General features: G+C 41.1%; 2 protein-coding genes across 6 annotated transcripts in view; both read left to right on the top strand.

Moving 5' to 3' along the window:
- Positions 1-6,571: 6,571 nt before the first annotated feature.
- On the top strand, positions 6,572-9,359 carry LOC146507793 (tumor necrosis factor receptor superfamily member 11B-like). Of its 2 annotated transcripts, XM_085178768.1 has the most exons (6): positions 6,572-6,709; positions 7,899-7,935; positions 8,028-8,418; positions 8,559-8,738; positions 8,820-8,901; positions 8,998-9,359. In XM_085178768.1, exons 2-6 carry the CDS (start codon positions 7,918-7,920, stop codon positions 9,236-9,238), a joined length of 912 nt encoding a protein of 303 aa, XP_085034894.1. In that variant the 5' UTR covers positions 6,572-6,709; positions 7,899-7,917; the 3' UTR covers positions 9,239-9,359. The 2 variants fall into 2 exon arrangements, with proteins under 2 accessions (XP_085034894.1, XP_085034895.1); XM_085178769.1 differs by lacking the exon at positions 6,572-6,709 and having other exon boundaries at positions 6,719-7,935.
- A 586-nt stretch (positions 9,360-9,945) lies between these two features.
- Positions 9,946-12,064, top strand: part of LOC146507792 (F-actin-uncapping protein LRRC16A-like) — a 69,173-nt gene continuing 67,054 nt past the window's right edge. For 3 of the 4 annotated variants that reach the window (XM_085178747.1, XM_085178745.1, XM_085178746.1), the window contains exon 1: positions 9,947-10,859. In XM_085178747.1, coding sequence (XP_085034873.1) covers positions 10,820-10,859 — 40 coding nt within the window. In that variant the 5' untranslated portion in view covers positions 9,947-10,819. Of the gene's footprint in view, positions 10,860-12,064 lie in introns of all 4 variants that reach the window. The other variant, XM_085178744.1, reaches the window with a different exon arrangement.

Here is a 12,064-nt window from a genome sequence, read left to right as displayed (position 1 = left end):
CTGGCCAAGAACAGTCACAGGTGTCACAGTTGGTTTATTCAACGTTTTCTGTGGGGAGACGTTTAAAACATTCCTAATTTTGCAGCAGAATAAATTTGTTTGTTGCAATTTTTGCAAATGAACACATTTTATTCGACATCCTCTTTGTCAAATCCAAATGACCACGTGTCTCATTCCCTCGCTCGTCTGTCGCCATATTATTCCCTATCTGGTAGTATATAAACACATGCTGAGCGCAGTGCGCCGGGTAGACAATTTTTTAGAAAACTAATGACTTACTTGTAAAATGGTAAAAATGGTAAATGGCCTGTATTTATATAGCGCTTTACTAGTCCCTAAGGACCCCAAAGCGCTTTACATATCCAGTCATCCACCCATTCACACACACATTCACACACTGGTGATGGCAAGCTACATGCTTGTAGGGTGTAGGAGAAAAAAAACTCATACAGACAGTTTAGTACTTCGATGGCAATTACTCGATGTATACTCGAATGTTACGATAAAGCCTTCTTAACCATCGTATGTGGAAAAACTTGCATTACATCAAGTATACTCAGCATATCGCAGACCCCTAAGCACCACTCAAGTTAAATAACCCAACAAGTGTATATTTATTTTTCCTTATTTTAGTGTGGGTTCAATTTTCTATTTTCGAATGAAAGATCTTTACTCAAATAAAAGTACAGGCTCTGAAATGTACTTCGAAAAGCAATAAAGTAAAAACTAGCTCCTCGAACAACCTTCTACTACCTATTTTTTTCCAAACCTTACTGAACCTTGTGCTACATTAATGCAATAATAAAATAATCACTGTAGGGATACAAACTTGACTTCAGTCTAAATTTGAATTCTAACAAAGGAAACCAGGTAAGTAGAACATGAGCAGAGAAAAAGAAGGAAAATAAAAACTCTATTTTCTGTTGTTTACATTATAGTGGGTTTCTTTGCCTCTAAACAGCAAAATAAGTAGGGAAGCAGTTAAGGTGTGCACCCGTCCCTGTGCACCAGTCCAACACACTGCTCTTTAGTTTAAACTCATCACAGTAGTGCAAATTAACCTGTTTATCCTGCACTAACCTGCAGAGGACTTCATGCAGCTTTTAAATAGCAGGTAGTCTACCTCAGCCCCTTTCACAATATGGCAAAAAATAATGTCACATGACGACCTTATTGTAAGCTAAGGGTTGGACTCATCATCAACAAGGAGAAGACCAAAATCCTTAAGATCAACTCCAATAATAACAACCCAATCATCCTTAGTGGGAGTCCTCTGGAGGAAGAACACTTTTACCTACCTAGGCAGCATCATCGACCAGCAAGGTCGAACCGACGCAGATGTCAAGGCAAGGATTGGCAAACAAGCATTGCCTTCGTCCAGCTCAAGAGCATCCAGAGAGTTGACCCTGACTACCAAGATCCGACTGTTCAACTCCAACTTGAAGTCAGTACTGCTGTACGGGCTGAAACTTGGAAGACAATCAAAACCTCAAATAGAAAAATCCAGACATTTTTCAACAGCTGTCTCAGAAGCATTCTCCACATTTGCTGTTCAGACACAATCAGTAACATCAAACTATGGGAAAGAACCTGTCAATTCCCAGAAGAGGAAGAAATCAGGAAGAGAAGATGGTGCTGGGTAGGGCACACTTTACGTAAACCGAGAACCAACATCACCAGGCAGGCTCTCAGGTGGAATCCCCAAGGCAAGCGAAAGAGAGGCCACACAAGAAACACCTGGCGACGAGACATCGAGGCAGAAGCAAAAAAGATCGGCTACAACTGGACCCACCTAGAAAGAATGGCTCAGGACAGAAATCAATGGAGATCTACCTTTGGCGGCCAATACCCTGGGAGGGGTGACAGGCAGTAGTAGTAGTAGTTATTGTAAGCTTTAAATTTCCAGTTTACCAAATACCACTGAGCAGTCATTGCCTTTTAATCTAACCTCTCTTCTGCCCCCCATTCCAACTTTCTCATCTTTCTCCATCTCTGAGTGAAGTTAGCTCTCTTTCCTTTCTCCCTCTGTGAAATACAGCAGCTGCGCTTCAGCTAGCAACACACTGTGTGTGACTTGATAGCCTATAATAGGTCAAACATATCTGAAATATATTAATCATAAATGTTATGAAACCATTGTAAGCCAGAAAAAAGTTATCTTGTAGAAGACAGTGACGATCACAATAAAACATGAAATCGCTAACACTGAGACATGGACACAGTGACATGACAGAGGTGAGAGAGAGAGCAAGTGTAAGAGTTGACATTCGTTGTCAGACATGACTACACACAGAAGACATAGAGAAGGACACATCAAAGACAATCTGACAATGAACAAAAGAAAACTCACACAATAAATACACGCGGGTGACGAGGGAATTGGAAACACACGGGGAACACAGCTGTAAAAAGTTAATAGTGACGAGGCAGGAGGAAGCAAAAGAGAACACACTGAACACGAGAGTAGAGACTGTCAAAATAAAACAGGAAACATGCAGATTAAGACACATGGACATGACACTGGGACCAGGGAAGAAACAGACATGGGAACAGAATCGGGAGACGAAAACAATGACATGACTGGGACACGGAGAGATGGACAAAGAGGAAACAAGGGACATAGAGGGAGAGGGAGATAATGGGTCGGGGAGCAAGAATTTTCCAACCGAAAATCATCACTCCAATAACCGACAATAGGCGATATATTCACGCATGAGACTTTTTGATGGGCGGAGCAATGTAAACATGCACAAACTGAATTGCGTTTAGAACACAGAAGACATCCAAACATGGACGAACTCATTGCCAAATTGTACACTAGAGGAGAAGGCATAGATAGAAGTGGACTGTTACCTTAGCGAGGAGGTCGTAGACGGAGAAGACAATCCACTGGTTTGGTGGAAAATGCATGAAAAACATTTCCCATTGATGCCACATATGGCACGGAAATATCTGTGTATTTTCAGCACTGCTGGTAATATTGTTATCAATTGCTGCCACCCACAATCGACCCGCTCCAGTTTGCATACAGAGCTAACAGATCAACTGAAGATGCCATTGCTACAACGCTCCACACCACCATCTCTCACCTGGAAGTGCAGGGCCGTTACGCCAGGCTGCTCTTTGTTGACTTTAGCTCTGCTTTCAACACGATACTCCCGGACAAACTAATAGTTAAACTGCTGGAAATCGGACTTCCTTCTACCACCTGCCGCTGGATCAGAGACTTCCTCTCAGACCGTGTACAGAGAGTTAGAGTGGGGCCTCATCTTTCCTCAGCCCTCAGCCTCAACACCGGCTCTCCACAAGGCTGTGTACTGAGTCCCCTACTGTACACTCTGTACACACATGACTGTGTTAGTTCCCACCCAGACAACACAGTCATCAAGTTTGCAGATGATTCCACCGTGGTGGGGCTCATCTCTGGGGGAGATGAGACGGCGTACAGAGCTGAAGTTCAGAGGCTGTCAGATTGGTGTGTAGATAACAACCTGGACCTTAATACCACCAAGACAAAAGAACTGGTAGTTGACTTCAGAAGGAGGAAGTCCGAGCTGCAGCCTGTCAGCATCAATGAGGAGTGCGTGGAAAGGGTCTCCAGTTTCAAGTTTCTGGGTGTGCACATAGACACAGACCTCCAATGGAGCTCTAACACCTCTGCGGTCTTAAAGAAGGCCCAACAGCGTCTCCACTTTCTGAGAATCCTCAGAAAAATGAACCTGAAGAAGGAGCTGCTGACCGTCTTCTACCGCTGCTCCATTGAAAGTGTGCTGACGTATTGCATCGGTGTGTGGTTCTCCAGCTGCACCACAGCACACAGAAAGGCACTCCAGAGGGTCATCAATATGGCCCAAAAAATCACTGGACATCCTCTTCCCTCCCTGAAGGACCTGTACAGCACTCGCTGTCTCAAGAGGGCCCGCAGCATCCTACGGGACGGTACACACCCAGGACACCGGGTGTTTAAGCTGCTGCCGTCCGGCAGGAGGTTCAGGCTGCTGAGGTCCCGGACAAATAGACTCAAGGACAGCTTTTACAACAGGGCAATAGCCCTGATCAATGCAAATATCTGACCTGATTGGCTACCTCCCTGGACTTTTTTAGGGGGGAGGTAACAATGTTTAAAACAACAATAACAATAATAATATTTATATTTATAACAAGGTGCAATAATAATTAATGTGCAATAATAACAGTGTGCAATAAAAATACACTTATTCTTCTTTTTTATTACTAAGTTATTATACTGTGTTGTGCTGTTTGTGTTGTGTTGTGATGTGTCATATTGTGTCGTGTTGTGTTATATGTAGTGCCGACGTAGGACAGTTTTCCAATTTCATTGTACTATTGTACTATGTATGACTGTGCAATGACAATAAAGAATTATCTTATCTTATCTTATCTTATCTTATCACTGCTAAAACCTGTTAAAGAAAACATGCTTGTTTTCCTGTCAAAGAGTTTATAAGTTTTGTTTGTAGGGAATATTTTACATTCTTTCTTGTTTGTTTCAGTATTAATACAGATAGTTTTTGGATTATTCATTCATTTATTTATTTCTTTTAGATGCGCCAAATCGCACATTTTTTTTTTTTTTATGTTCACTGGAAGAGACATTTTCATTTTTAACTTATTTGTTGTTTGGTTGAGTGTGTAAGACAGATAAACACTGGAACGGCCTGTAAACACCATTATAGTGGAAAAAAGAAGCCAGTTTCTCTTTGTTTCCCTCCCCACCATTGTGGTTTTTTTATTTAAATAAATTGTTTTTTGGGGTTTTTTCTGAACATAGGCTACTGCAATTCTTTCTTCCTGTTATGAGTTTCAGTAAATGAATCACTGCTGCATTTGGGCACACTCTGAGGAGGGTGCATTTGCTTACAGCTGAAGGAGGGTGCCATTAAAACAGCACTATTATTTATTTATTTTTGACTGCTTCTGTTAACTTCAGCCAACATTATTAGCAAAATTACTCATGGGCAAATAAATAAAAAAATCTCCCTTGTAAAAACGATTGACAATAACCTCAGCCTATAGACTCAGATAGTTGATATATCGCCCAACCTTACCGGGGTGAACATACATGAACTGACATGACAGACAGGGGAGCCATGGAAGGAAACACAAGGAGGGGAACACGTAAACACAAGAGGGGAAAAAAGACAAGGACGCACAGAAACACACAGAGATGGACACAGAGGACAAAGACACAAGGGGAACCTAATAAACAAATGATCACAAGCAACCTCAGAGACATAGTAAGAATGATCCCAGAACTAACTAGTTAAACTTAAATTATAATAATACCAAAACACTCACAAAAATAGAATACAAATACGCCGAGTCCAAAAACCAAAACCCAGGAGCAAAAGTCCAAGAACATGGTGAAAACAGTTCTGAAGGCTGGCCGTGATCTAAGGAAACTGAGTCCAAAACAAAACGGTTCAGGTGGCTGGCCAAGTGACCAATGGAAGAGATGGAGCAGGTCCGGAGGCCGACCGCGGGACCAGCGGTGACGACAGAGCCGGTCTGGAGGCTGACCACGGGGATCCATACAAAGTAGTGTATTTCCAATTATACCTTTCTAATGAATAGGAATACTTTCCTAATGAAAAGTCATCAGACTAATTGTTGTTATTGTTTAATTATGAAGAATTATCAAACAATAAATACAAAACTTGAAAAGTCAATACCAAAATTTTAAAATATTAAATTAAAATCACTAACTAGTATGACTGAAAATATTATAGCTGAGAATCATTTTATAGATGCAAATTATTATCTAAATGCATTGTGTATGAAATGTTTTTCAGTATTTAAACAGCGGTGTTTCGCATAAAACTATGACAGGCGGAAGAAGAAGTAGTTCCTAGCAATCGACACAGTGGTCCTGATAATCAACTACAAATTTACCCTAAATTGATAAAATGAGGATATTTTAATATGAAAATCAATTCCAGAGGATAAATATCTGTTATTGGAGGAATCCATATGTTACACCACTACTGTTTTTCAAACACTTGTAGTCATGTCATCAACGCTTGAAAAAACAATTGCGCATCTACAGCGTTATGTACGGTTTAATATGAGGTCGCTATTCATGGTGCCTTCATGTGCACCTCGTAAGTTCATCAATCTGTACAGACAAAGACATAAGGTTGTTGTTTTGGATTAATTTTCCTTTGTTTGGATAAACATACCTTTAATGACTTTGTTACTCTTTTTGATGCCATGTTGTATATAATTCAAAACTTCTGAAAGTTTCATCTCAAAACAAGTCTATTTTTGTAATTCAACAAATCCTATAATATTTTTTTATTTTACACATTACCAAGACCCTTGTGATAGCTTTCATGTTTCACTTTTAGAAGCTACCTTATTGTTTTGACTTCAGCACTGAATTATATAAAACAAGGCATCAAGAACAACAAAGCTATTAAAGACATGTGTTTATCCCAACAACGGAAACATTGACCCAAAAAAAGCCTTTTAAACAGCCTTATGTCCTTGGGAGTAGAGATGGATGAATTTACGAGGTGCACTTAAAGGCGAAACGAATAGCGACCGCATATGAAACCGTACCTAACGTCTGTACGTGCGCAAATGTTTTCCAAGCGTGGATAGCGTCATCGCGGTAAGGATGTGGGGAATTCCCGTGATTTAAACATCAACACATAAACCTAAGACTAGACATCAAGACTTCAAGACACGCGGGTAGTGATGGTGAGATGAAGCCTCATGATGAACTGAAGCTTTCCACCCAATTGGTCGACTCATGATTCGAAGCATTGTGATGATTCATTTGCTCTACTGCGCCATCAAGTGGACAATTAAAGTGAAGCGGGCTCTGTGATTATAATGATGTGTAAACCTCTAAACTGAATAAGTAAATTGTTTTCTTGGTTATTTATCCCGAATATTGTCTCAGTATGTGTGATACAAAAGAGAACGTGGAAACTATCAGGACAGAGTTTTGGTATGATTGTGTAACTGTTAGCCTCAGACAGTCAGTCAATAGTATAATTCAGATCATAGATCAGTACATTTGCATATTTTTATAACTATAAAAAGAAAGCTGACACTTTCGAGACTTTATCTAATGTGTAAGCATCACAGCAGATGCCTTAGATTAGAATCAGTGAGCTGTCGGCTTTCAGCCCCGACCGTATCCGTGCTGTCTGGTGAGAAAGGCGACATCTCACTGATTGTGATGCGTCAGCGCTTAGTGTTTACGTCTTTGTGCAGAATCGGTGTACCTGCTCTCATTTACTGTTTTAGCTGTTTGGTGGTGGTTGAAATGTAGTAATATTTATATTAAAAATCGATTCAGGATTTTAATGAATCGATATCACGTTATCCAAGCTAGAATCGATTTTAATCGATAATCAAAACCCGCTAGTACCTGTGTAATCATGCTTATGTACATCTGGATAATGACACAAACTAGTATTTGGCGCTTCACTTTTTAATAAACTAAAAGACAGAAATCAGATTATAGGATCTGTAGTGTTGTTTATTTATATTATGGTGCTTATCATTTGTGATATTTATTACTGTGTGCATACTTCATTAGGAGAGATAAAATGAAATAAAAAATCTCTTCCTTCCTGGTTCCATCGAAGAAGAAATGCTCAAGTAACCATGTAACACGTACGTAATCCAATTCCACAACACAGTGTGATGGGAAATCAGCTGTGTTTTTCTGCCCATTTTATTTCGAATCTGGCGCGAACCGGTGAACCAGTCCCTGAATCAGTCACGTGGTACGGACTGCCCGCGAGGCCTCGAACGTCACTGCATACGTAATCAAAGCAAGCCTCGATACGCGCTTCACAGAAACGCCCCCGAGATTACCCGACACACGATTCGACGCTTCGACACACAGGACACATCACTACACGCGGGTTCATCGTCGACATGTTTGTTGGGAACTCAGTATGTCTTATCTCTGGTGTAATATTGGGAGCGTACTTTTTGTTGTTTTTTTTAATTTTTCGCATAATGTCACGTGTTATTTCTCTTTACAGCTTATCGCGACAGCGTTGTTCCTGCTCTCTGGTTCACTCTGTGGTGCCTCAGTGGTGGATCCTGTTCCCACCTTTGACCACCGAGACCCGGTAACCGGAGAAATCCTCAAATGTCCCAAGTGTCCACCGGGCACGTTCATGTCTGCTCATTGCACTGCCACCACACCCACACAGTGTCAGTCGTGCAAAGATGGCCACTTCACCGATCTGTGGAACTACCTGCCCAGGTGTCTGTACTGCAGCAACCTTTGCACAGGTAACCTGGAGGTGGAAACAGAGTGCTCCCCGACAACCAACAGGATCTGTCGGTGCAAAGAAGGCTTTTACTTGGCTGATGACTTCTGTATCCGGCACACAGAGTGTGGCCCCGGATACGGGGTTCAAACTAAAGGTACAGTACCGCTTTATTAAATATGAACTACTAAACCATCCATCCATCTTCTTCTGTTTATCCAAAACATCAGTATGTCTACCTCACTTTACACTTCCAATGAATGTTGTGACCTGAAGTCCTCTGTTGTCCTCTCTTAGGTACACAGCAGACAAACACCATTTGTGAAAAGTGTCCAGAGGGATATTTTTCCAGCTCATCTTCTGCGGTGGATTTGTGTGTAAAACATCAGGAGTGCTCCAGCGGGCAGAGCGTACTCCTCACTGGCTCAGCCTATTCTGACACCGTGTGTGGCACCTGTGAGAGTCTTGCAAACAGAGGTATGTTATTAATGTTATCTGCCAAAAACAAAATATTTTTTAATGCAACCAAATTTACAAAGTTATTTTAAACTTTCTCAGGTGAGACTCTCAGGACATTCCTCTCAGGATTCTTCCATGCACACAGGATGCATGTAGGAAAAATCAAGAAGTTTGTTTCCAAGTGAGCACACTCTTTGTCTGTTTGATTATTCTCCAGCACTCCTTCACCTCTAAATTCAAAAAAGATGCCAATTAAACCATTGTCTCCTTGCAACAGATACATTCTTACCTCGTTGGAAGAGAGGTCCAATCTCCCCAAACAGAGAGAGCCTCTCATGGATCACATCATAGACTGGTTGGCAAAGGCTCCAGAGGAAAAGCTGAGGAAGATTCCCGACATGCTAACAGCTTCAGATCTTAACTTCATGGCAGAAAAACTAAAGACGAGACTCCATGAGATTAAGCAGCAGAACCCAAACTGCAGCTTCACAATAGATGAAGTAGACAGTGATCTCTAGTCTGCAGTTTGTTACACATTTATAAAAACTGTATACCTGTTTTACAAAGGTATGTGATAAAGCAGAATGTTCTTTGTATCCTTTGTCATTTTATAAGTATACATGTACTCTATAAACTTGAGTTTCCATTGCTAAATCTACTGTTTGTATATGCTGTACTTAACTTCAGATGGTATAGTTTCTGGGAATCAGAGATTTGGTGGTGGAAAGAGGAAGTTCAGGAAAGTATTTGAAGGAAGAGGTTTGCAAAGATTAAGATTATGAAAGCAGACAGGAGTACTGAGAGACTACGCATGAAGTAGAAGAGGACTGGAGAGATTGGGCTGGAAATGATTTGCAGCAGGTTTTGGTGGTTAAGGATAAATATATGATAAGAAGTGAAGAGTGTGTTGCAAATGAGAGAGAACAGATGAAATAAAGACAGTGATTTAGGAAGTGCAAGTAAGGAGGAAGTATGGGCAGCTATGAAGAGTCTAACCGTGAGCCTTCCAAAAACTGTTAACTACATATAACTTATGATTTAGCAAGGGTGGAAGAAATCAGAAAGAGGACAAATATTTTTTTACAGCACTCTACCTGATTCTCCAAATTGTTTGACACAATCTCAAAAAGCTGAAATATTCAAATTTCAACTATAGTTTACTAATGTGCTGCAAAACTTCTCTTTTGTATATATATATATATATATATATATATATATATATATATATATCCAACATAGTGCAACCACTACAACAACCTGTACTGTCATCGAGCTACCACATGGTGTCGCCCCCTCTCCATTTATATTAGTGTTGGAAAAACCACTTCCTACAGATTAAATCTTTATTTCAAGCATTTGATTTATGCTATAGCTGTTTTTCCTCAAAAGACTCTAACAACCATCAAACAAAGCTTTAATATATTTTTAATGTACTTCCAAGCGATATATATACATAATCTGTAAAGCTAATGAAGCTGTGGGCTTTAGCTACTTCTGCATCGGGAGTCTTGTGTGTCAGATGTTAAACATGGGGATTGGCACCGCTAGAGGGCCCAGTTTCCCAGGAGCTGGTGCTGTAGTCTCATTAATATCGGTCTGACACCACCAGCGCCTCCTGCCACGCCATGCCGGTGTTCTGGGAATCGCATCGGCTCCCAGGCTGTCGCATCACCGACCGGGGAGGGGCCCCGTTTCCCACCATTGGCTAGTAGCCTACTGTAGCCCATTACCGACAGCTTTACGGTAGAGTGTGTGTGTGAGAGCGTGTAAGCGGTGGTCTTTTTTATCTCGGCCAGGCGCTCAGGCTGCAGGGCTTCAGCATGATTTTAAAAGGACTCTAGCTGATTTTCCCTCCCTAGCATCAGCCTTTAAACCTCACCACTCTCCAAACTGAAAAGGGATGCGCCTAAACACAAGCGGATACATTGTCCGGACACTGCGAGAGAAGAGGAGCATGTAACCGGGAGAATCCCAGCAGCAGCAGCGGCGGCGGAGGAACCACCTGACTCTTTCCTCTTTTTCTTTTTTCCTCATAATTTAAGGCTTCTCGATGCGCTGAGCCAGTTCTTATCGTTGTTTTGGATATTATCTTCAGCAAAATGAGCGAGGAAGTGTCGGAGGTCCCAAAAGAGCTTCTGGGTAAGATACAAAAGCGGATTTGTGGCTGTGTGTCCAGGCTGGAACAATCACCGATACCCTCTCTCTCATCCTCCCAACTCACAGCGTGCATGTGCTCCGCATGGTAACAAGTTTTAGTGATAGTATTGTAACCATAAAATCTATTGTGTTTATAATGCACACTTGGAGTGCAGTACTAAGGCACAAATATCCAACCACAGTATAAAAATATGTATACAGGGTTATTTTTTTTCCTTTTAAATTCATTCATTTTAATATCATAGCAATACTAAACAGATTTCTCCCTAAAGCAGACTGCTGTTATTAAGAGACTGCAAATTCTTTAGCTCCAGTTAAGCTCGGAGATGTTTATACGCGGAGCACTGCCACAAGGTGCTTGTTCTGTTAATGTTTACATGGGAGAAGAGCCAGATAGTTGAGATGTGTGTGGTCAGCCTGTCAGTCCTCTGCACATAATTTTAACTCACAGTCATCCTGGTCCACTTTAGCATCTCTAGCCTTCTTGGTAGCTGCTCTACTCTAACCCTTGTTTTCATGATCCTCTTTCCTCATTTGTGTTGAGTCTGGAAACCCCTTGGCTCTGGGTTTCTGTGTAAGAAAGTAGTTCAGGTTTTGACATCCAGGTGTAATGTTGGATGAACTTCATCATTCATCTCAAGCAGGGTTCATTTTCTTATTGCCAGACACAGGAGTAGTGGAGAATGTCAAGGAGGCTTTTAGGAAAATGCTGTCATGTGTTAGCCGTGTATCATTTATACTATAGATCCCTAACACAGTTTTTACATGTTATTTTCTCTGTACCCTGGGCTCCAGTTAGGACAGAAGCCAGAAAGAGTAATTTTACATTGCAGGAATTTCAGTGGAACTCTTGCATACTTGACCTTTTAACTAATTTGAGCAATGTTGTTTACAGTTTCCCTGAACTGTTAAACATATATGCCTTTAACAGAGACTGGGAACCACTTTTAAATACAGTTTTTGCAGGTTTTTTGGGTTTGTTATAGACGGTATTTTTCCTCCTCTTCCTAATGGGAAATTTCCCTGATGTTTGCTGACTAATTCACCCAACTCTGCACACTAAATATAAAGAATCTGTCTGCGTCTGGGTATAACCAGCCATTGTTTGTTGCTGGTGATGATTCAGTATCATGCAGCATTACTCTTGGCATCGTGCAAGGAGTTTCAGCATGATGCTGCAGATGGAA

Source organism: Neolamprologus multifasciatus, chromosome 11, assembly GCF_963576455.1.
Source record: "Neolamprologus multifasciatus chromosome 11, fNeoMul1.2, whole genome shotgun sequence".
Taxonomy (NCBI): Eukaryota; Metazoa; Chordata; class Actinopteri; order Cichliformes; family Cichlidae; genus Neolamprologus; species Neolamprologus multifasciatus.
This window is presented reverse-complemented; position numbering and strand designations above follow the sequence as displayed.

Bases quoted from the DNA above. Each gene is read 5' to 3' on its own strand.
- LOC146507793 (XM_085178768.1), top strand. The intron at 8,419-8,558 runs GTACAGTACCGC...GTCCTCTCTTAG, and splicing joins ATACGGGGTTCAAACTAAAG to GTACACAGCAGACAAACACC. The intron at 8,739-8,819 runs GTATGTTATTAA...AAACTTTCTCAG, and splicing joins TGAGAGTCTTGCAAACAGAG to GTGAGACTCTCAGGACATTC.